The 24,155-nt window shown below is 36.7% G+C and overlaps 1 protein-coding gene across 7 annotated transcripts in view; it reads left to right on the plus strand.

The window, feature by feature from the left end:
• Positions 1 to 24,155, plus strand: part of EML1 (EMAP like 1) — a 121,915-nt gene that overhangs the window by 83,352 nt on the left and 14,408 nt on the right. For 3 of the 7 annotated variants that reach the window (XM_059850308.1, XM_059850305.1, XM_059850309.1), the window contains 10 exons: positions 1,087 to 1,221; positions 7,555 to 7,583; positions 8,983 to 9,009; positions 12,101 to 12,230; positions 16,363 to 16,512; positions 17,534 to 17,603; positions 19,726 to 19,836; positions 21,551 to 21,646; positions 22,153 to 22,287; positions 23,729 to 23,828. In XM_059850308.1, the coding sequence (XP_059706291.1) occupies positions 1,087 to 1,221; positions 7,555 to 7,583; positions 8,983 to 9,009; positions 12,101 to 12,230; positions 16,363 to 16,512; positions 17,534 to 17,603; positions 19,726 to 19,836; positions 21,551 to 21,646; positions 22,153 to 22,287; positions 23,729 to 23,828 (983 nt within the window). The remainder of the gene's footprint in view (positions 1 to 1,086; positions 1,222 to 7,554; positions 7,584 to 8,982; positions 9,010 to 12,100; positions 12,231 to 16,362; positions 16,513 to 17,533; positions 17,604 to 19,725; positions 19,837 to 21,550; positions 21,647 to 22,152; positions 22,288 to 23,728; positions 23,829 to 24,155) is intronic. The other 4 variants (XM_059850307.1, XM_059850310.1, XM_059850311.1 and 1 more) reach the window with 3 other exon arrangements.

Here is a 24,155-nt window from a genome sequence, read left to right on the forward strand (position 1 = left end):
TTCACTGTGCTTTCTGCAGGGAAGAAAATAGTACAGGACTGAAATGGGGGGAAATGAGACCCTGACACTGAGTCCTGTTGTTCGGCTGCTGCCATGGGGCTGATTCCTGCCTCAGTCTGGGTTCTGCTGCCTGAGCCTCTGTGCTGCAAAGGGCCTGCAGCAACCTGTAAAGCATTACCTGCTTTGGGGCCTCACCCTTAGCTGCTCCCTCTCTTGCTAGGAAGCACTGCTTTAGAGAGAAGTGCTTTATAGCTTTTCATTATAAATTGTGAATAATTTATCTCCTGTAAGGTGTAAGTTCTGAATGAGCTTCTCTTAATTTACTAAGTAGCACTGCTTGTGTTTTGGCTCCTATTTTTCCATCACAGAGAGCTGGATGTCTAAGGGGTGCCATAAAGCCACACAGGAGCTCCCTTGATAGCTATCTTGGCAGGAAGGATGGTTGAAGAGTGAGAGGGAAGGGTGAGATTTAAGCCTTTGAGAAACCTCCTGTCAGGACATGTGGAGAATCTAATCTAGTCATACATGTAACTAGGAAGCATACATTTTTGTCAACAATAAAAAAATGCAGGCTAGCTCACCATTAATTGCAGTTTGGAGTATGTTAAAACTAGCTTTGAATCACAGAGTAATTGATATTGGATGAAGACCCAAAGTTAGCTTGCTTGTGTTCAAATTTTAACATACTTTTGGCATTCTCTGTAGTCTGGCTGGAAATGTCAGGCAATGCTTTCTCTTTAAATCTTTCACTTCTTCGTAAGAGAATCCAAAAGTTCCGAAGTATGGAGTGGTAGTCAGAGATTTGAAATGTGACTCAAAAAAGTGACTGCAACTACTCTATGAAGTTGGTTTAGGCCATCTTCTGTTTTATGATTAAGGAAAAAGCAGTATGTTTGTCTGTGTTGCACCAGATACTCAGCAAAACTCTTACATAGGCTCTTTAACAAATCAAGTTAAGATTTTTTTTAAAAATCATAGTTATTTTTTTAGGGTTAGTGTTCTACTTGATACATTTCTCATAAATATTTATTGTAGAATATATACTTTTACAAGTGCCACTGTGAAACTTGCTCCTTGTTTTATTAGCACCATTAAGAGAACCAGTTCAGCTGAGCGTGTGTCCCCAGGAGGTCGGAGGGAAAGCTATGGAGATTCCAAAGGGAGTCGCAACCGCACTGGTTCCACCAGCAGTTCATCTAGTGGTAAAAAGAACAGTGAAAGGTAATGTCATCTAAGTACCTATCCCCTTTCTCTGCCTCCTGCTCTAACAATGAAATTAGTTTCTTTAGTGAACTTAGTTTTTCTTGTTTAAAATATTGGAAGCTTTTTTTTTTTTTCACAAAGCTCCAATTCTTCTTCTTCTTTAAAGTATATATTAAAACAATTGAAATAAAGCAGGTTTTCATATTTAGATTAAATTTATTTGCCTTATTTCTAAGCTATAAAAAGTGTGAGAACTTAGAATTTCCTAGGAAAGTTCATATTTATTAAACATGCCTTTTCTAATATCTTAGTAGTTTCCCTTGGTCTTTATATTCCTGACAAGTTCTTCTTTGAGTTTCTGGTTATGGTGCGTTGACCCCAGCTGGCATCTAGGTATTACACACCCATTCACTTCCTGTCCTCCAGTGGGATGAGGAGAAGAAAATAGGAAGAGCAAAAGTGAGAAAACTCATAAATCAAGATAAAGGTAGTTTAAGAAATGAAGGGAAGAGGAAGAAAAACCAAGAGAATTGCTGAGAAGCATTCAGTCATCACATCCCACATGTAGATTGATGTCCAGCCAGTCTCTGAACTATGAATGCCTTGATCTGACAGCCAGATTAAATACAAACGAAGAGAGAGGTTTACATGCAAGTACTGTTCAATGAAGCAGAATGAAGTGATGCCTATCTCTGTGTATCTTTGATCATACTTCTCTGTATTGCTGACAGCAGAGAGAAAAGAGGATATCTTGTCCAAGGGTTTCAGACTTAGGATAGCCTTGAACAAATAGCTTTTTCATTGAGGTTCATCAGTATTGTCAGTATAGGTCAAGCAGTTCTTTCCTGTATTTCCTAGTCAGAATTTAGTTTCGACCATTTCACTTGACCTGTTCTATTGCAGTTTCCTTTGCAAGAAATGGTGTTGATGGTACAGTTTCACTGTCTCACTGATGATGTGGCCATAAAAACACATTGTTAATGAAGCTCAACTAATAACTTAATTTACCTGCTCTCTTTGGGCATCAATGCCATTACATGAGTCATTGTCAATGTTGTGGCACAAAATGTTCCTTCCTTTTTACCTTTAGCACGTTTACTTGAGTAAGGAGTGATTGAGCTGGCTGTGTACTATTTTACAACCCAAATATCAGTGATTACATTATTAATAGCTTGGTTTCTGGCCTGTGTTTTTAGCTATGAAGCAAGACAGCAAGTCTGCAAACTATGGAACTTAGAATAAATAATGGATTGGGATAAAAGGGCAGACTAGTAAGGGTGGCACTTTGTGGCTGTTTGCTACAAGCTGCCTGGACAGGAGGAAGTGCAAGGGGTCTTTTACATGCAGTTTGAAGCAGCCTCAAAGTCACAGGCCCTGGTTCTTGTGGGAGACTTTAACTACCCAGACATCTGCTGGAGAAGCAGCCCAGCAAAGCACAAACAGTCCAGGAGGTTCTTGGAAAGCATTGATAACAACTTCCTGTCACAGGTAGTGGAAGATCCCACAAGGAGTAGTGTGCTGCTTGACCCTGTGATAACAAGCAGGGAAGGCCCTGTTGGAGGTGTGAAGGTTAGAAGCGGCTTTGGTTGTCACGACCATGAGCTGGAGTTCAGTACCAGGAAGGGATGAAGCAAGGCAGCAAGAAAGATTTTAACCATGGACTTCAAAAGACTTAACTTTAGCTTGCTCAGGAATCTTGGAAGAATCCCATGGGAGCAGGACCTGCAGGGAGGAGGGATCCAAGAGAGTTGGTTGATATTCAAAGATCACTTCCTCCAGGCTCAAGAACCATGCATCCAGATGAGCAAGAAATCAGAAAAAGTGGGCGAGAGACCTGTATTCATGGATAAAGGAGAAGGTGTTCTGATGGACAGAAAGCTGTCCATGGGTCATTCCCAAATGTGCCCTTGTGACCAGGAAGGCCAGTGGAATCCTAGGATGCAATAGGAAGAGCATTGCCAGCAGCTTGAGGGAGGTGATCCAATAAAAAAATCATAGAATTGTCAAGGCTGGAAGAGACCTTTTAGATCATCAAGTCCAACCATCCAGTTCTGCCCTTCTACTCAGCCCTGGCGAGGCACATCTGGAGTGCTGTGTCCAGTTCTGGGCTCCTCAATACAAGAGGGACATGGAGCTCCTGGAGTGAGTCCAGTAGAGGGCTACAAATTTGGTCAAGGAACTGGAGCAGGTCTCTTACAAGGAAAGGCTGAGGTAGCTGGGCCTGTTCAGCCTCAAGAAGACAACTGAGAGGGAACCTCAGTGATGTCTACAAGTATCTGAACAGAGGGTGTCAAGAAGATGGAGCCAGGATCTTCTTGGTAGCGCCAAGCAATAAGTAGAGGCAATGGGCAGAAACTGATGCACAGGAATAGAAGGAAAAAGGTTTTTACCATGTGGGTGACTGAGCACTAGAAAAGATTGTCCAGAGAGATTGTGGAGTCGCCCTCAGTGGAGATATCTGAGAACTCTCTGGACAGTTCTCAATTCTGTGCCATGTGCTCTGGTACAACCTTGCTTGAGCAGGGAGGTTGGACCAGGTGAACGACTGTGAAACATTCCAACCTGACCTGTGACTCAGTGAATGTCTTAGAAAATTCAAGGAATAATCAAAAAATTTAAATACTATCAGAGAAAATGTTATAAAATTGTAACTAAGGAAGATGTAATATTTACACAATTTAACATCTTGTTTGCATTCTGCATCTATGCATGTGAATGAAGTTTTGATAAACCAACAGAATTCCAAAGGACTGGACCTTCTGGTACTTATGGAAATTTGACTCTATCTTAGCATCTGAATTTTTTTTCCCTTAACATTTTTGTAAGATAATTATAAGCAACTAATAGATGTGGGTTTTATTTTGTTTCTAAGATTTTTGTACTTCAAGATTTCTAAAAGACAAATATAACGGAAAAAAACTTACTGTAGCAATACGTAATATCCATAAATAAATATTAATTTTGAGAGGAAAAGCAATCTATTATTAGTTTACTTAGGAACAAAGTGTCCCTCTGCATGTGCAGATTTGAACAAAATCTCTCTACCCTTGTAGAGAATGTGTATCTTCACACATCTGAATCAGCAAACCAAGCATCAATAATCTTAGGGACAAGTGAGCCTGTAAGGTTTGAAAGGCAAAACCAAGAAAAATCCGTAATGACCAGTGAGGGGACAGGTAAACAAAACAGCTCACTCTAATTTAAGCTGCAAATTCTGTAAAGTGTTGCAACGGTGTGTAACTTCATGCAGCTACTTTGCCTTGGTGAAGTTATTAGCATGGAGCTAATAACTTCACCAAGTTGAATTGATCTCCTGAAATGGTAGGATTATTTTCCTAAGGCTTTGCTTTTTATTTTACATCTATGTATAACTTCCTACTCTGTCACACATATCAAATTGTATCAACAGCCATTATGTGATGACCTCATTGATTAAAATAACTTTATCTTCTATAAACAAAACAAACATCTTATGGATAATTTTTGTTACAAAACCACGTTTCTATACTTAGATGGGTAGACTTTTTTTCTGGAATATGAAAAGCAATTATTTCACCTACCAACTGGGAATCTCATTGCTTTTCCAATTTGCTGTAGTAATTCACTATAGTTTTTGTAAAAGTTTTAACAAACATGATCCTACAGTACCCCTGCTCTGTGTATTTTATATAAAAAATTGCATTAGATCGAGTGCCCAAAAGATGAATTCAGTGTGTGTTGTACAGTGGAGGATCTACAGGTCAAAATCTAAAACAATACAGTGCTTTGCAAAGTCAGGTTTATGGATATATCTCTGATCCTGCTACCTGTTTAAGGTGACAATTATCTGAAATTAGTTGTATGTTAAAGCTACTAAACACATGAAGTGAGACTATTAGTTTATTCACTTATATTAAGGAAAGCTATGACTTCTATGAGCTATATAGATGTACTGTATACTTGAAAATTTATTCCAAAATAGCTGAGAAATAAAAACATTGCAACAAAATAATGGTTATATGCAAAATGTTTTGGTTTTCCTCTAAGGTTGACCACTGTACTTGAGATGCATTTTTAATTTTTGTGCACTATTTCAACAGAAACTCAATGGTTATGTCATTTTGCAATTGTTAGGCCACAAAGGGTTGAAATCGCTCACTTAGGTCCAGCACACAAGGCATGCAATGGTTAAGTAAAGTGCAAGTATTCCAAGGAACTAATCAAGAGCACGTGTTAGATTGCCTCAACTGGTGCTCGTGATGTTGGTACCACTGTGAAAACAGTCATTGTATCGTCAGAGACTTTTCCCCTCATTTCTGTCCCATGCAGCCTGTTCAGCATCCCAGCTTTCACCTCCTTGAAGAATGAGTGTCCTTATCCTGTGGAAGAGGCTGGCTAAAGTCTTGCCTCATGCTTCCTCTTGAAAGTGAGCAACCATGCAAAATACAAAGCAAGAGTTATGAGAAGGAAAATGATGATTCTGTACGCTGGGACTAAGGCTGTCCCCCAAAAGCTGACTGTATGTGTGAAAGAGTGAGGGAGAGTGTGTTAACCTAACCATCTACTCACAGTCTGTTTGTATCCTTGACCCCTTTGCATCCCTTCCAGCTTGAGATATTCCGTGACTCTGTTTTTGAAAGCCTGTAGGGTTGTAGGCTGTTATGCAAAGCCAGAATGCTATAGAAAGCTCTTTCAAGAAGCTTTAAGCATAAGGAGATGACCATAATCTCCCATGCTACTGTGAAGTGTCCCTACTCCTGTAGCTATCAGCCAGGAGTAAGCCTTCCTGAGGGTTAGTTAAGTAGGATGTGACTCAAGTTCAGGGAAAAGGGTAGTCAGAGCTCTGAGCTGTGTGTGGTTAGGGTTTGTATAATTAGGAAGTACAGATGATTTGCTTTATTACTGTCATGAATCAACCTTTCACATTGGCTTGATTAGCTTGAATAGGTCAGCATGGTCTGTTCAGAGCTTGGGACTGTTTTGTCTCTAATATGGCAGCATTTCTGACTAGTGCTTCATCCCATAAAGTTTTTTGTTTCCTAAAAATATCTTCATTTGTAAGAGAAAATGTTCATCTTGTTGTTAACAATGGCAGCACATCATGCTATTTATATAAATGACATTGGCTGTGTATGCCTTCTTGAAGCATGTATTTTGATGCATGATTAACACAAAGGCTGATACTATGGAAAGTTGCTAAATCAGGAGTAGAATCAGAATTAATTTGGTTTGGTTTGGGTTTATCATTAAGTAAAGTATTATTCTCAATATAAGTGTCAAACTGAAGCAAAGGGAAAAATACAAGAGAATTATTTGCTACATCTTTCATTTTAGTGAGAGAGAATCTTTTATGCTTAAAAAAAACTGTGTGCAAAAATCCAACACAGTCTTGTTTCATTTTTTGATTTCTCCTTACTGCCCACTGCAGTCTAGAAGAGGGTGTTGAGATGGCATCAAGCTCTAGGAATACTTCATACTTCAGCATTTCTCCATCAGAATGATGGAGGGTCCACCCATTTTGGGATCACCCTAAGAAACTTATAGCAGTTATCTTATGCTTCAAAAATTTTATTGCATTAAAAAAGAGAGAACTGGGAAGAGAAATAACTGCATAATATAACTTTGTGTCCCTTCCATACTTCATCAGAAACAATGCTCTCAAACTTGATTTACAGGGGCAAAGGACAAAAGCAACAAATGGCTAGAAACAAATCTCTTAATAAAGATTCTTTCCTTTTGGCCAGGGTAGTACTATCAGAGAGCTTCTCAACATGCTATATGTGTATTTTCCCCTCAAGTTTTCCCAAATATTTTCTCAAGACAAAAAGAAAAACCCATTTCCAGTTGTCTTGCAGGCAGCTGTGCAGTGACAAATAAAAGACGTTTTAATCATGGTAATGTGCTTTCTGTGTTTTATCAAGTACTGTCATTCACCCAGGAACAACTGGGAAGTTCCATGTTTTATGTGAAGTTTTTGGAAAAAGCAGGATTCAAGCTTTGATTTGCTCCTTAAATCCAGGCTGGAAACAAAAAATGATACAGCTGCTCATGGCCAGTTTCTGTGTTCTCCTGTACTTCGACTAACGTCACGGAAAAAGAGAATTTGGTAGTTAGTAGGGGAAGATCTATAATTTTGAGAATGTAATGAGTATTGAATGTAAAGTGCAGTCAAGGATGTTTACTGTTTTTAGTTGTTTTTGCCTGGGGATTTACTTTGTATATAATTTAATTGAAAAAGTATTTTTATTCATACAGACACTCAACAAAAATTTATATTATTTTATTTTTAGTTTTATGTCATATTGATACATATACATCTGCAGACTGTATGTGCATGCTTTTAAAATAGTAATTTCTTCATTATTTTCACAGCAAACCCAAGGAACCAATGTTCAGTGCAGGTAGGAACTTTTAAAATTTTTAAGCAGATAGTAACTGTGATTGGGTTGCCCCACTAGCCCCCTTTCTTCTGTGGCTGCCTAGAAATTGTTATTTGGAATCTAAACATGATACTTACAGGCTGCTGCTGATATATTATTAAAAAGTTGATCAGTTCACTCTAGATTTTATTGATGCAATAGATTTATTTTACAGTTGAGATTCTTTGTAAGAAGACAAGGACAAAAAATACCATGTCTTCTTACTCTGCATATGTCTTCTCTTTCAAAGCAGTATTAAGGTTTTGATAATTAAAGCAGTGCCAAGTTCATGTTAATCATAAAACGGTGCCCTCTAAAGATTGCTACATCTGTCCGAAAGCCTTGTAATGTAATTTGTCAAATTACAAATAAAAAGGTGGTTTGTTACTACAGTTTTGGTAATCTATCTTTAATTTGAAAAGCACTTCAATTTTTTCTAACTTAGGTATTATCCCTGCTCAAAGATTTTGAAAGTGAAGTAGTAGGTGTAAGTGAAAGCAGTGTTTGTTCTTGTCATTAGACAGTTTAAAGTTTTGAAGGGTCTCAATAAAAATATGAAGCTGAGTAGTGTATATAACAGTTACTTTTGTTCTGAAAAATCAACAACTAAAATAAAGATTTCTTTTAGCAAAATAGGGAAGGGAAAAAAAAGTGTTGATTTATCAGATGTATTGTATTATTTTTATGCATAGTTCTGTGACAGTAATCATACATTAAGCTGAAAAAGTTGGAGATCTTTTGTTTACTGCATGTATTGATCAGCATCCAACAAAGCTTTTAAGCCATATTTCAAGGTTTAATGTAACTGATTTTGAAGTCAATAATACATGAAATTAAATAAGCACTTAAGTCTCTTGCGACAGTGTATTCATGGTTCATGTCCCTTCCATAAAAACTGATGGTTTAGAGAAAGAAAACTTCTGATTTGCAAAGAATATGCTTTCCTTGCCTAATATTTCTCCTTCCCTTATACCATGTAAAAAAAAGTGTTTGCAATATTTTTTCTTCTTCCATTTTCCCATAGATAAAAGTCAGTAATTAAACAGATGTGACACTACATTGATGTCCTTCTTACCTAGACAAAATTCCTACTGAAATGAATGTTTCTTCTGAGAAGGTTATACTTGGTATTTTACTTAAGTATATGGTTACATAATGGAGTTTAGGCCTGTGTTTTAATGGTAGAACCAAACAGAGACCCCGAACTGAGGAAAGAGGTTTAGAAGGTAATTACCCAGTGTATGGCTCAGTGTTTTGTCAAGCCCCAGGTTAGCCTGCAGCAGACTAAGACTGGACAGCCTCTAGAGCAGGTATTTAGAGAGTTATTGTATTCAAACACATCTTTATCTAGCCCTTCTGTCTCTGTCTCTGTAATCACAAGGGAAGCGCCGTGTGACACACTGCAAAGGTAGGCTTCACTTCCAAAACCTCATAGCTCTCGAAGCAAAATGGCTCTGGTGGGATAAAGCTCAATATATATACAGCTGTTTTCTAACTTGTGTGCGTTTTGCAATGTTAAAACTTCTCTAGTTCTTTTGAGTGAAACAAAAATGTTATACAATTTATTATATGATCTGCTGAATTATAACCCTCAGGTGAGCTTTAATCATAATAATGGGTTATAATTTACATTCCTGTGAACTTTGTCCTAAGAATTTGAATTAGAAAAAAAATGTTGAGAGAGCTATATGGCAACACGTGGATGTTCACTGTGTTTGAAATGGCATTCTGCACTTCTGCTGAAATTCGTATAGAATTTGCCCCTTTGTTGGCTGTTTTGCTGTTAGCCTAACATGATCATAGTAGCCTTTGTTTTTTCTTGCTTTTTCTTATTGAGTAGATTGTAGATTTTTCTGAATCTTAAATAAACAGACCTAGGCCTAAGCTAATTTCTCGTTGCTTTTTGCTTAGTGTCATAAAGCAGAGTCACGTTTAGTAAACATACCATGTTGGTGTCTAAAGCTTTAGTTAAGTTGTAGTGTAAATATGCACATTTTTGATGCATGTTTATATCTGTGATCTAATCACAGATTTATCTGCTTTTTAGAAATAGCTGTATTCTAACAGTTTTTCCACTAATCAGCGTCTTTCAGCTTTGCAATAAATGTGAATTTCACAAAACAAAAAATGTTTGTTCTCAAGGCAAAGTCTATTAGAGAGTCTCTACCTCTGTGTATTCTTTGTACAAATTTATACCTGCAGTCAGTGGTGGTCTCCTTTGCAGATCCTGCTGGCATTAATGTCCTAATTATTTCAGTTCATTAACTGTTCATTTATGCAACAACAATATCAAATTTGCAAAACCACAGATGTAAAAGATACATTTGTCTAAAAGTTTCACTGTTGCTCTGTCTTTGTAGTGTGATGATTGTCTGTCTTTACATCTATATCTTTACATTTAGAACTCTACTGTCTTATAAACTTACTTAAGAAAAGTATGAAAAATAGGAGATTGATTGTGTAGATAATGTATTTGGGTTAGGAACAGAAACTAGTAGAGATGGAATATTACCAGAATTTAGAAATAAGTACACAATATGACTTCTATGCCTGACCTAATCAGCCTAAGTTCCTCTTTACAGTTAGGAGAAAGACATACACATTCTGAAGGCATAATTTATATACTTGTTGTAATATACTTGATATAGTTTATTTTCCTAGTCTGGTGTGACTAGTCAAATGCTCCCAGTGTAGATGGCTAAATACAAGTTTTATGAGTCCCGTAAGCTTCAGGTGAGAAAAGCAGCTTGGTGAATTAAACTTTGGTTCATTCACAGCCTTTGATAAGTACAGCCAGTAGTTGTCATTGCTGAAAATCTGTTGACTTCCAGTGCACCAGCATCAGCAGTGTTGGCACGTGTTTGAAGCTCATTAAATAGATGCTGCATGCGCATACAAATAGTGCTGTAATGCTTTGCTATTTAATGCTCTACCCTCTATTTTATTTTCCAATACAGATATATTGGAGTAGATTTTTAAAACAATTCCAATATTCTATCATTTTAACAGACATCTTCAAGTTCCAACCTTCTGTCACCATTATTTCATCATTATTATCTCTTCTTTTTAGCATTAAGTTTTCTGTTGCTTTCACTTTATGTATGCATTCTGTAAATAAAGCTAGAGACCTAACTGTAACTTTACTGTGACAGGTCAGGTAGCTCTCTTTCCCATATGACTTAGTGTAAAGGCAAAATACACATCTAGTTAAGTAATACAGCATTGCTATGATGTTTATTTGTTCAATCAATAATTCTTAATAATTTAGTCAGGATTTGTAGCATATGCATATTTCAAATTAAAATAAAGCCTTAGCTTTCAAATTTAAAAAATAGTGGTATATTTGTAATGATACTTAAAAATTCATAGCATAATTTAACAGTCCTAAATTGTATCATTTTTTTTCATTTACATGATTTTTGTTACTTTTGCCCTTCCATTTCCTCTGTGCCCACGATTATTCTGTCTAGTAACTCTACAGATGTCACTGACTCCAAAACTGCTTGATTCGCATGCGAACAAGGCTGAACCCCTTGATCTGCCGATGGAGCAGCAAGAGCCAGCACGTTCTGAATCTGGACAAACTTCATCAGAAGTTCACAGGACACCCACTTTGGCCTTGCCACTTCCCAAAAGTCCTAGTCAGACCTTCATGGCATTTCCCAGATCTCCTAGTTTTATAAGCCCCATGAAGTCCCCAAGTCAGTACTTCCAGATCTGTTATTAATCTCTGCTTCTCTGCCCCAAAAATATTTCTTACCAGTTCAACACATTACTTTTAGTATTTTCTTCTAGAAATGTTTACTTCTGTCAGCCAATTGAGTTTTTGTAGCTTCTCTCCTGTATGTCATTTTCCTTTCTTTTAATGTGCTGTCAATGTTGTCATTCTTTTCTCAATGTTTAGTAATTCTTAAAGCACATATCTTTTCTGCATGTACATCAGCATGATTCCTCTTACTAATTGTTTGTATTCCTTATTTCGAATGTATCTCTAACACTGTATCAAGTGTAAAGCATATCTTTACACTGGGATGCAAAGAATGCAACTGAGTGTTGGAAAATAATTTAGATGCTGATGCTCAACTGTAAACATTGATTAAAAAATAAAATTAATTTTAAGTGGCATTTCTGCGTTAATTGTAATCTTTGATGTATTCCCCATCATTTTTAATATTTAAAAACCATAATATTGTAACATTTTTTTAAAAATTCAATTTCAGACCTTTCTGTTTTGTAGTTCTTCATGACATTGTTTGGTTCTAATTCTGCTACTCAGAATATTTAGAGGAAGAAGGGACTTCATATATTTTTTAAAAGGTCTGCTTAGTGATTATGGTTTAGGGAAAAAAAAAAAAACCTGCTAAATTTCTAAATTTGAGATTGCATGTCATTTTATAATTGTAATGCACCAAACTGTTATGTGGGAAGGGATGGAGGAGCACTGGAATTCTCCCCAATGGCTTTTTTGTGTAACATTAAACATTTCTGACCTTTTTTAGAGGAAGGATACGTAAAAATGTTTCTTCGTGGACGTCCTGTTACCATGTACATGCCCAAAGAGCAAGTGGAATCTTACAATTTGGAAGCAAAAGTAGAACTACCAGCCAAGAGACTTAAACTGGAATGGGTGTATCCTTTCTGTGCTGGAGGACTACTGGAAATCAATCATTCCATAATGATTTGGGTTAAATAACTTCTCAAGCTAAAGTATAGCAGGATTAAGGTCATAGGGTTCATTTAATTGCTGAAGTGACATTCCATTGAAAATAGGTGTTAATTTCTTAAGGCTGCTGTTCTTCATCTTGTAAAGTACAGGGTGGCAGCTTAAGAAAGATTTTGCTTAAATGTTGCCTGAAGGTTAAGTCTGAAGCATTCTAATTAGCCAAAGATTAAACTAGGCATATCATAAGAATGTAGGGAGCTGGGATTATTAATTATAATATGGATAAGACAAGGTCAGGTTTTTTTCTAGTTCTTAGCAGTAAGTTATAATTTTTAACTGTTTTATAAAATGTGCACCATTGTCCTTAAGAGGATGTTACATTCAACTGGAGTAAGCCCTGAATTGAGTAGTGCTGTGCAGCTGATACATGCTTAGCCATAAAATTTATACAATATAAAATATAAACTAATATTTGGATTTATATTTTAAGGGGCTTAAACATCATAAATACTGAACAACCAGATTTTTCCACTGACTTCTATGAGTGGACATAATTGCAGAAATCTAACTTGAAAGAAATCAGTGGTTCATGACCTACAAAAGTTTCCCTATTTCACATTGAAGTATAATGATAGAATATATTCTTTATTTTAAAAAAGACATTTCACTTTTATATAAATCTTATTATATATAATAGATGATTCAAGATAAAATATAAACACAAGATCTGTGTTTATTTGTAATATTCACTATCTTTAGAGAGATGACATCTTCATAAGGTTTCCTCTTGAAAGAAAAATCTCTTTTCTGGTTGCAGTGAAAATACAAAATTACTTTGACTTCATAAAAGAAGACAGAGTGCATACAGTCTTTTTCAAAGTTGTATAAATAGAACTGCATGTGGTTTCAGAATGTTCAGAGAGTTTCCAAAAGTCGCTTTGTATTCACAAGAGATTAATGACAGATTTAGTAACCATTCTTATTATTCCTATTGCAGCTGAGGCTGTATGTTCTATCCCATTCTGCTGGAACTGTATAGATAGTGCGTGCACAAATAAGTGAAGATGAGTTAAAAAGACAAAATATCCATAAAATTAATAAAACAGGTGAGATTACAGTGATAAACACTGCTTGCAGCATTTTGCCATCTAATTGTACAGTGTCTCACCATTTATCACAACAGAACTGAATGATGTCTTTTGCAGTTGCAAGGAGCTCCTCACTGAAGGGGACTAAGGATGATAAGGAGGAAGTGTTAGAAAGCTTGCTGAAACAACAGAACACCCAAGCATGACACAAAGCACAATGTCATTAGCAGCATGTAGGTGGAACCTGACGTCAATATTTCAGACTATTATAAGAAATTATAATTAGAGTAGGTCATGATTTCAGTCTCATTAGTTTCTCAGTTAAGCTTATTTAAGTGACTGAATATTTGCCAGATGGATTATTATTTTTAGTTTGAATATTCATATGTCCTTCCAGGTGTGTGTCCGTATACCCAGCAGAATCCTGTCTAAGGTTGTCTAAGAATAGAAGAGGTGTGAATTAATGAAACAATCTAACTAACCCTAGATGGTTATTCTAAATGGAATTGAGGAGGAGGTAGTTTTTTCCAAAAATACTGTGCTAACTTCTTCTGTTTCTAATTTATTTGCAATTAATTCCAATCATGATATCCATTCTTAATATTTATAGCAATGGAAGGTATAGAAAGACAAATGTATATGGGAGATTTAGAAAGGGGATTAAAAATAATTTTTAAAAAAGTGGGAGAAGGTAATGCCCACTTTACAGACTTTAACAAGGGGAAGAGAAACTGTGAGCAGGAGCATAAGATAATTTAAGAAGAAAGACAAATACAGCAGAAAACCAAGCAATATTGCAGGCATTCATTCCAGTTGAGTTGGAGAAGCTGCACTGTTGGATTGAAGGGTCATGGAACTGGAATAGGAAAAAACATCTTTGTAACAGATAAATGAGTCCAGCTGTGGGAGTACAGCCAGAAATGCTCTATAATGTAAGAATGGGGATAGGGAAACAAAATATTGGAGGTGGCGTGGACAAATGGAAAGGAAAGCAGAGTATGATGAGAAACAGCAGGAAGAAAATCTAATGTGTACAGATTTCAGGGCATACCAGAACTATAAAGGGTTATTACAGTCACGTTAGCAGCTGTCTGGGTAAGCTGAAAAAGGTTCACACCTTTGATACATTATCGTATATATTAGGACATGAAGAAACAAAAACAGTAAGTGATGAAGTGTGAGGGGGGCTGGGGCAGAGGTGCAAATCCAAGTGAGAAATCAGCACTAGGGACATCAGGGTGTGAGCAGTGATCTGCCCAGATCCATTTAAGAGCAACTCAGTTGGCAAGCAGGAGGTTTGAAACAAAAACTGCAGGCCAAATGAAAAGAAAAGGTCAAGGTAACACTCTCTGAAATGCCAGCTCACCAAATCCAAGTTGAAGCCACCAAATCCAAGTGTGGGAAACAGTGAGGAGAAGGAGGGATCAACCCCAGGAGTTTGCATTTGAGAAAAAAGGCTGATAGAAAGAAATTGAGTGTTTGACAACAGCAGTCATGTGAAGGATTGAATGCAGCATTGTTCCCCACAGGAAGAATAGTAGAGAAAGGAGATTTTCCCTAAAGAATGTAATCTTTCCCATATAATGGCTTTTTTTGTGCACTGAGATTTGTTACTTAAGCATGTTTGTCTAATGTTCTCCACTTTTTTAGAAGTTCAATTCCTTACACTAACTTCAGCTGCTGGTTCACTATAAATTTGATTATATGTTGTTGTTGAACTAGGGAAATATGTTGGCTTCAATTCATAATGCTATCTGGCCTTAGAGAGAAAAATACATGTAAACAAATAATTCATTGTCCAGCAATCTAGAGTAGTAACACCAACCATCACAGACAGATTCAAATTGATAGTAAATCCTTTGTAATTTAAGATATTGATTGTTTCAATGTCATCACACTTTAATATCTCAAGAAACTTTGGCTGAGATGTTTCAGTTTATAAGACTAAAAGCTCTATTTCTGAATTCACACTTTAATAATTGAGTATGCTGCACTAGTTCTATTGCATTTATAAAAAAAATCAGCAAGCTGTTTCTTCTAAAATAGGTATTTTTATAGGATAACTATTGACCTTATTATTTCTGCAGCGTTAACACAACTATTTTAGTTTGAGTGGCTTATCATTGACCATCCAGAATAGTGCACAAGTATCTTGTTTAGATCATGTAAATGGGGTTTCATTATCTGCCCATGTATTTTTCACAGCCAGCTCCTCCATACTGACTGCATTAGAATGCATTTCTGTTTTGCCAAGATTCTGCTAATGCTGTTTCTTTCTGTTCCCATAAAAAAAAAAAAAGGAAGCCAAAATAGTTGTAGTCCCTATGACTCTTCAAAAAATAAAACTATAAAAGTTGGCTGATTTAACATTCAGTTTAAATGAGATTATTATTCCAGTAATTTCATTAAATTAATTTTATATTCGTATTGATATGACTACCATCAGAATCTGGGCCACTGCCTTTTAAATACTACATAAATTAATTGGAATGCATGATGTAACCCTTTTATGGTTTTTGTCCATCTGGCTGGTCATGTCCACATTAATGAAATGAATCAACCTGCACACAGGATAATGCAATCAATCCTTGTGTAATGCAGGGAAATGTGCTGAATGATTTATCAGTGTTTCTATCAAGTCTAATTTTTTATTTTAATTAGTCAAGCAGTGTAAATAGTAAATACACCTGGGACAAAACTAGTATTGCCTGGTATTTAGCAAATTCTAGAGGATGCTAAAGGAAAAGTACATCTGAAATTTCCTCTATTCTTTGCTGTGTATTTTCTGTAGGATATGTAGGTTTTAAAGTCTGCAAAGTGCTTCAACTCTCTACTATAGTAAGGGAAAGAGTTCTGAAGTTGACAAGCAATAAAGCTGTGCTCAAGCCAAGAGATGGAGACTTTAGGACAGAGACTGCAGACTACAAGGACAGAGAATCCTTTTTTTTTTCCTTGTATTTAACATTCTTCATGGGTAGATGACGTTATTGCAGCTTGACCACCACTCTAGCTATGGCTATAGGGGTCGGGACTGCCGCAGCAATCTCTATCTGCTGCCGACGGGCGAGACCGTGTACTTCATCGCGTCGGTGGTCGTGCTGTTCAACGTCGAAGAGCAGCTTCAGAGACATTACACTGGCCACAATGATGATGTGAAGTGGTAAGTCATCTACTAGCAGTTCTTTTTTTCTTCATAAAACATCTATTTGGGAGAGATCCACTCATTTTCCTTACTCTTCTTTTAGGATGGTTGAACATTATCTTCTTCTTTAGAATCTTCTCCTTGCCTTTTTAAAGTAGGATTGAATTATTGCCCTTCACCAGGGCCATGTGTACAGTTCCTTTAGTTTCAAACTAACCAGCAAAATAGTAGTAATTTCACCTATGGCCTTCGTAGTAGTCTTCAGGCAAGCTAACCCCATGGCAGATCTCCTGTAAACTAGACCTGGTTTGTTTGCTGCCATGCACACATGCCAGATTGGGCTTCAAAGTGAGTGTGTTGAAGATCAGAGGATACTAGATGCCAGGAAATATCAGAATCATTAAACTGAAATCTAAATAAGCATATGGTTTGTCTTGATGGTATCAGTCTGTTTGCACAGTGTAGCTGAAAAAGAGCACCTGGATTATCTGATGGGTGAAATGAGTTTGACATCACTTCTTTAGATTAGGCATTATGAAACACCCATTGTCCCTCAAAGCCAAAAATAGGCCTGATAACCAAATCTGCTTGAATTGTGAGCATGTTTCATAAATTGAATTATTTGTATAATCTTCTCGTTTTACAAGGAGATTTTTACCTTGGACCTGTTCCATCTCATTTCCTTCTTTCAAATTTTCTGTCTCTAGATATTTCAAAGCTATCAGGTTTACTGGAAAGAGGATGCCTTTCTGGTTTGTAAAGCTAAATGAATTATTGCAACAGTTCATTTCGTAGGGTACTTGACCTTTAGAATGGCATGCAAAGCAGATGCGGTGAAAAAAGAATTCAGAGGATTTGAAAGTACAAGAGCATGACAATTGTTTTGTCAGTTCTGGTTTTATATTCTTAAAAAGTTTACACATATGCTGTGTACTTTATATGACTAAAACAGGGCTATTTTTTGTTACGAACTCAATTAATAGCTTGTTGAAATAGACAGTCAATAGATTAAAGTTTGGCCTCTTCTTTTCTTTTGTAGCCTGGCTGTTCATCCTGATAGGATCACTATAGCAACAGGTCAAGTTGCAGGGACATCCAAGGATGGGAAAGTAAGTGGCTTCTTTACTGATGTGTAATTGTTTATATTTCATAAGAATATGTTATTAAGAAGATATGTGCTGTATTCTTTTCCTACTGTAATTGGTCTTACATTTTTGGACTGAACAGAAGCAAGACTTAATTTGAGTGTTCCTACTGCATGCTGTCACAGTTACCCAATTCCATTATCAAGAGCTGTCAATGGTTTCTGGCTCCAAAACTTAGACTGAAGGTAAATTTGCAGCTGGTCTCTGAGAGGCATGGAGGGGTAAGGCTGCAAAGGAGACCTGAGTGGGCAGATGGATGTGGGGGAAAGGAGGACATTAAATTGTACAGTATACAACGTCATTTTTGATCACAGCTGCCAAAACCAAACTATGAAAAATGGGTTAGAGTTATTTACTGGGAAAAAAAATTTACTCTTGCCATCATCTAGGCAAGAATATTTTTCTCTCTGTTGTCACCTGTATTATTGTAAGCTTAGCTGTAAGCTGGGACTGTTTCAACAGAGTAAGATGAACATTGCTCCAAAGAGCTAACAAAAGGGAAAAAGAATGGGAACAAGCAGAGGCTCTAAAAACCATGTAGAAAAAGTTACTTAGAAGAGTATGCAGCTGTTGTCACAACCAAACTATTGCAAACTTCTAGGCAGATGCCAAAAAAGAATTTTGGGATAAAGTCTGGATTATCAGTATGCTGACTACTTTGAGTGTCATGATTTAAGCCCAGTACTTAAGTACCACACAGCCACTCATCTACCCCCCTCCCACCCCTCAGTGAGGTGAGGAGGAGGACTGGAAAAAGGGCAAAGCCTGTGGTTTGAAATTAGTATTGTTGTTATTATTATTATTATTATATTTTAATTAAATAATAATAATACCCAAGAAAGAAAAGTGATGTACAATGCAATGGCTCACTGACTGATGGCCAGCTCGTCCCCCAGCAGAAATTGGCCTCTCCTGGCCAACTCCCCAGTTTATAAACTAGGCATGCTATTCTGTGGTAGGGAATATCCCTTTGGACAGTTCAGATCAGCTGCCTGGACCATGCTGCCTCCTGGCTTCATCTCTTCTCCTCACTGTCAGAGAATGGGAAAATAAAGAGTCCTTGACTTAGGGTAAGCACTGCTCAGCCACAGCCAAAACATCTGTGTTATCCACATTATTCTTGTCCAAAACACAGTACTACACCAGCTACTCAAAAGAAAATTAACTCTATCCCAGTCCAAACCAGGACAGTGTAGAAAAAAAAGGAAATACCAGCTATGCAATATAAGTTTTATATAAAGATAACTTAGCTGAGTAATGTAAACTATTAATTTTTATTATGTGTTGGAGCTTTTTTTTACTTATCATTGTATTTATGCAATAAAACCTAAAAGTCTGAGGTCTGTGCTTGAGTGGAATACGGTATATAGGTATATAAAAGCCACTAATATACCTAAGGTATTGCTGTGCCCTCGGGGTTTTTTTAGATACAATTTTTATATTAAAGGACGATTTCGCTGTTGGTGAGCGCCGGACTCCACCAGCTGCCCGGGGCTGCCCCCTGGTGGCCCTGGGGGGCATCGCGGGGCGCCCGGAGCCAAAGGCAGAGGGAGGGGAGGGATGGAGGGAGGCGGAGTTGATCTGGGGCCAGGATGTACATCTGGAATTTTATTTACAAAATGCAATCTCATTCTGATTACAGTTGTAAAGAAGAGTTTGAACATTAAGTTATTTTCCCCAGCCATTTTTATAATGTTTAAATTAATTACATTTTAAATATTCCTGAGCTTCTTTTCACACATTTACCTTTTACGTTTACCAGAGTTATCTTAGTTGGTACAGTTTAAATTCCACCTGGGCCTACCAGTAAATCCCATGTCATGAACTTCAGTGAACAAACTGAGATCAGTGAGATCTGACGTGCTGTACACTCTGCATAGTCAGTCCCAGATACTGGTCCTAGGCACAATAATCAGCAAACCATTTGTAATGTATCTGTGCTTACATGGTGACTCTAGAGAAGTTCTCATAATTTTTATACCTTCAACTGAGATTTTCTTTTTTCAGATGCATTCTCATTTTTTCAAATCCTGATGGGTTTTCTCCATCATCGTTTGAGCTGATGTTTTCTGTGTCTGTTTTATAGCAATTGCCACCACACGTGCGTGTCTGGGATTCTGTAACTCTGAACACACTTCATGTCATCGGAATGGGGTTTTTTGACCGAGCTGTCACTTGCATTGCTTTTTCTAAATCTGTAAGTAAAGTAAATGAATAGTCATATTAAGACTGTTTGCTGGAAAGATCTTTGGAATCTTTCAAATTTAGGTGACCAAAACATACTTCAAGCTGTCTTTTCTCTCAGGTTTCTCTGTAGTGGAGCAGAGCTTGCAGCCCATTTGTTTCCAACAGCGTAGGTTGCTATTAAAGTTAACAATTTCTCAGCATTCTGAGATTTACCATGTACTTAAAATAAACTGCAATTCATTTCTTTGACAGTTGCAGAAATATTTGTGTACTTGAAATTTCAGCATCTCTACTTTTCTTGAGTCATCCTATTCTGTTACTCCCTGCATAAGAAATTTACTCTCTCTACACCTTTTAACCCTCTCGCTGGGACCAAAATGATTGATAAAAGACTTTTAAAAATTGAGGCTCCCATAGGAGAATCAAAATCTTTTGCTAAAAAGCAGCAAAGGAATAAAGGATTTTAAAAATAAAAGGATTGTAAAAAAGTCAAATCCTGTTGTTTGCCTCTTGGCACCATCCTTTGAATGCTAATCTGTCACAGAGATAAAGGAACTATTTACATGCTGATATAGGCAACATTTGAGTCCCATACAAAATTTGGGTCTGTGACTTGCAAAGTCCCCTGGGCAAAACAGAATCTGTAAGCAGTGTATGTGGTGGTGTCTGGTTGTCCTGGCAGCATTTTTAGATAGGAGAGGACTACCTGGTGTATCCCCTAGGCAAAATTTAATTCAGTGAAAGTTTCTACAAACACTTGAAATCCACTGATAATTATGTTTATAGACAGTTGAAAAGAGAGGGCTGTATTGGGAGAACTAGTTCAGAATACAAAGGTGAAAACTAACACAGTTTGACATCAACTTTGAAGGATAAATAAAAAGGGTTAGTCAGCAAACATTCTGTAAATACCCCTCTGGAGGGAAACAGATGCATAATAACACAGGAGCACTATTGGCATTTGCCAGAAGAAAGCCAGTATTTAATATGTTTGCTTTGTGATTTTGGTCACAGCTTGGCCTTTTTCTGAGCATCACTTCCCACTCAGTAGCAGCACCTCTCTCACTTTAGATGGCCCTCTGTTCAGGTTCTGTAGTCCTGCCTCTGCCCCACCTCATGGGTTGCTTCGGCACAGTTTTTGTAGCTGTGTCTGACGTGTGTTGTGGGCCTGAAGAATGAAGAAAGAATGAAGGAATTAGGGTAATTGGGATTAGAAAGAGTGATAAATGTCATGACTATAAAAAAAGACACCTGTCAAGAAGAAGTTGTTTTCTAATTCCTATGTTTTCTGATTTTGGTCTGTTATACCAATATGAAGGATAAAATAGTTTCCTGTATTAACAGGCATCTGAGAAGAAATAATTGGTTTGAATTGCAAAGGAAGAAAACCAGTATAGTTATCAGGAAAAGCTTTCTCAATAAAATAGACAATGATGTGTAGTTTGCCTTTGGAATTTCCTCTACTGAATATTTGTAAAGAGATACCTACCACATTCTTGACACTTGTCTGCAGTTCGCAAGTGTCCCTCTTCTAGGTCCCTTTTTAGCATGACCCTATAAATTATTACATTTTATGGAGATCTAACTGCAAGTATAACACTAAAAGAGTAAATATGTGTAAATATCTCCACATACACATGAGTATTTCATTATTTTGAATGTGTATTTTTATGTTCCTCTTGTTGTTTGGATGATGCATTAATATTTCCCATATTTTGCCTCAGAATGGAGGAAGTAGCCTGTGCTCTGTGGATGACTCCAATGACCATGTGCTTTCAGTGTGGGACTGGCAGAAAGAAGAAAAGCTGGCAGATGTCAAGGTGTTGCAATAAGATATTTTGTACTGCTTGCTTGTATGTAGATCTGGTTTCTTGTAATAAAATGTCTTTCTGTATTTAACTTTTTGTGCCTTTTTAACACTCACTGTATAAAAGGCAAGGAACGTGAAGAAAGGGAATATTTTCTTTCTGTTAAAATTATCCCAATAGTTTCAGTTTTTATAAAATTTTGCTCTTGTCATTCTAGAATTGATTAGAAAATTTTAGGCAGCAATGATAGGAACATGTGCAGGAAAAAGATGCTAAACTAATCTTTTGTGTAGAAGTGCTCATTATCTGACATGATTTTTAAGGATACATTTTGATACTAACTTATAAAGACATAATGTTTTTTGACTACAAAGTATTCCAGTCTGTTAGTAAATAAATAGCTCAGAATTATTCTTATGTCAGAAGTATCAGTTTACCTAACTAGAGAACCATGTAATATTGTTTTCTTTCCTTTGCATTTTAGATTTTGATACAATGTTTTTCTTTTTCCTTCCAAGTGCTCTAATGAGGCTGTATTTGCTGCAGATTTTCACCCTACTGATACAAATATAATAGTTACCTGTGGAAAATCACACCTTTATTTTTGGACACTAGAAGGGAATTCTCTTATTAAAAAGCAAGGATTATTTGAGGTAAAATAAAATATTTCTCTAATGTTTATAGTAATGATAGTAATGATACAGTCATACAGAAATAAGGTTTAGTAAGATTTGAGTAAATCAAAAGAAGTGATTATTATTAAACTCGAAATGTTGCAGAAGCTCAAGTGGCATTCATGGTATGGCACAGAGAACTTTTCCATGGGTAGAACTTCCACAATGAAATTTTGAAATGCAATTACCCATTGTTCCTTGTATTCTTTTTCCTATATTCTTTTTGCTACATACCCCCACCCTCCCACCCACAACCTGTGGAAAATAAAATTACCTTAAAACTCTCTATGATTAAAAAAAAAAGATAAAGTGTGTGGTGGAGGAGATTTTTATTTTATGAGAGGAAAGACCCCATAAAAACACATCTGTATGAATTTTCTTCCCTTTGCTCTGCTCAGACACATGCACATATATCATTCAAATACAGATTGAGCTGGCCACTATTTGGTAAATATAATTTTCATTTCAAGGTTTCGATTTGGTTTTGTTCTTGAATATAGACTAAGCTGTACAGCACTTGCATGCACAACTGAGGGATGTTTGCAATGACTGCAGATAACTCCAGTGAGTGCTAGTTAATTGCTTGTGGAGTCGTGGCTCCCAAGGATAGTCAGAACAAATATTTACAATGTCAGTTAATATACTTTGTGTGAAATCAGGAGGAGATGCTGAGAGAATGCATTTAAATTTTGTTACATTTTATTTTTCATGCATTTTAAATGGATTTTTCTCCCTCTTCTGTCTCTGTTGGTCTTGGTGATGGTTAGTGCTGGAAAAGGGTGGCCCCAGCATAGAACAGCTCTTTGTTTGGGGGAGAAAGAGATCATAGACATAGGTTGTCAACAAGGAATATATATTGTCCTTAGAAGCTACCAGTGGTGTTTTTGTTCCCTTACACATTTAATTGTTTTGTTGCTGTCAATATCTTAAATGTAGGAGTTTCATTACTGAAACTTGAGCTTCTTTCAAGAGATGATTCCTCAATTCTTACATTATGGCCAAACCCTGTTGTAATTTTTTTTTCTCCTAGAAACTTTGGTGTTAAAAATTATAATAATAAAGCTTGTTTGAAACTTTGGCCACTTCTAAATACTCCAAGTCTTTGGCATTCTGCAGTAGTTGGGGAATTGGGTTTATCTCAGAGCAGTCCTGGTCATGTGTTACATGTTGGCCGGCCTTCCCACTCACTCTGTCCCCAGCTTGCAATTAAAGGGTGCAGGATTGGGCCACAAACCTCAGCAGATGCATCTTCTGCCCTTGCACAGATTATACTGTTTAGACTGTAGGAATGTGTTTAACTCTTGTAAATATTTAAGTGATAATAGAGCTGTATAAGACTAAACTAAATTAACTAAATGCATAAAGTTAAAATTCATGGATTGTGTGTTGCTGTGAGTGTATATTTTTCATAACCATGCAGAAACAAGAGAAGCCAAAGTTTGTCCTGTGTGTGACCTTTTCTGAAAATGGTGATACTATTACAGGAGACTCAAGTGGAAACATTTTGGTTTGGGGGAAAGGTAAGATAAAATTTCACTATTCACTTCCATCTGTGAGTGTAGACTTGAGTGTAGAGCTTCATTTCAAGAAGAATAAATTTTGTTTTATCTTAAGCTCTTTCCCAAAACCAACCCAGCAGATTGTGCCTGGATTCTTTTCTACAAGGAGCTAAAGAATATCTGTACCTAACTGCTAGAGCACAAAATTCTATCAAATGTGTTCCCTATGGTCAAATACTGAATCACAGAGCCATGCCAGCATGTGGGGCTTTTACTGATGTAAGAGATGCCAAGAAAAGTTCTTTCTTTAATCACTGTACAGAAAGAAGCATTGTTAATGTAATTGTT

Source organism: Haemorhous mexicanus, chromosome 6 (assembly GCF_027477595.1).
Source record: "Haemorhous mexicanus isolate bHaeMex1 chromosome 6, bHaeMex1.pri, whole genome shotgun sequence".
In the NCBI taxonomy this organism is placed as follows: Eukaryota; Metazoa; Chordata; class Aves; order Passeriformes; family Fringillidae; genus Haemorhous; species Haemorhous mexicanus.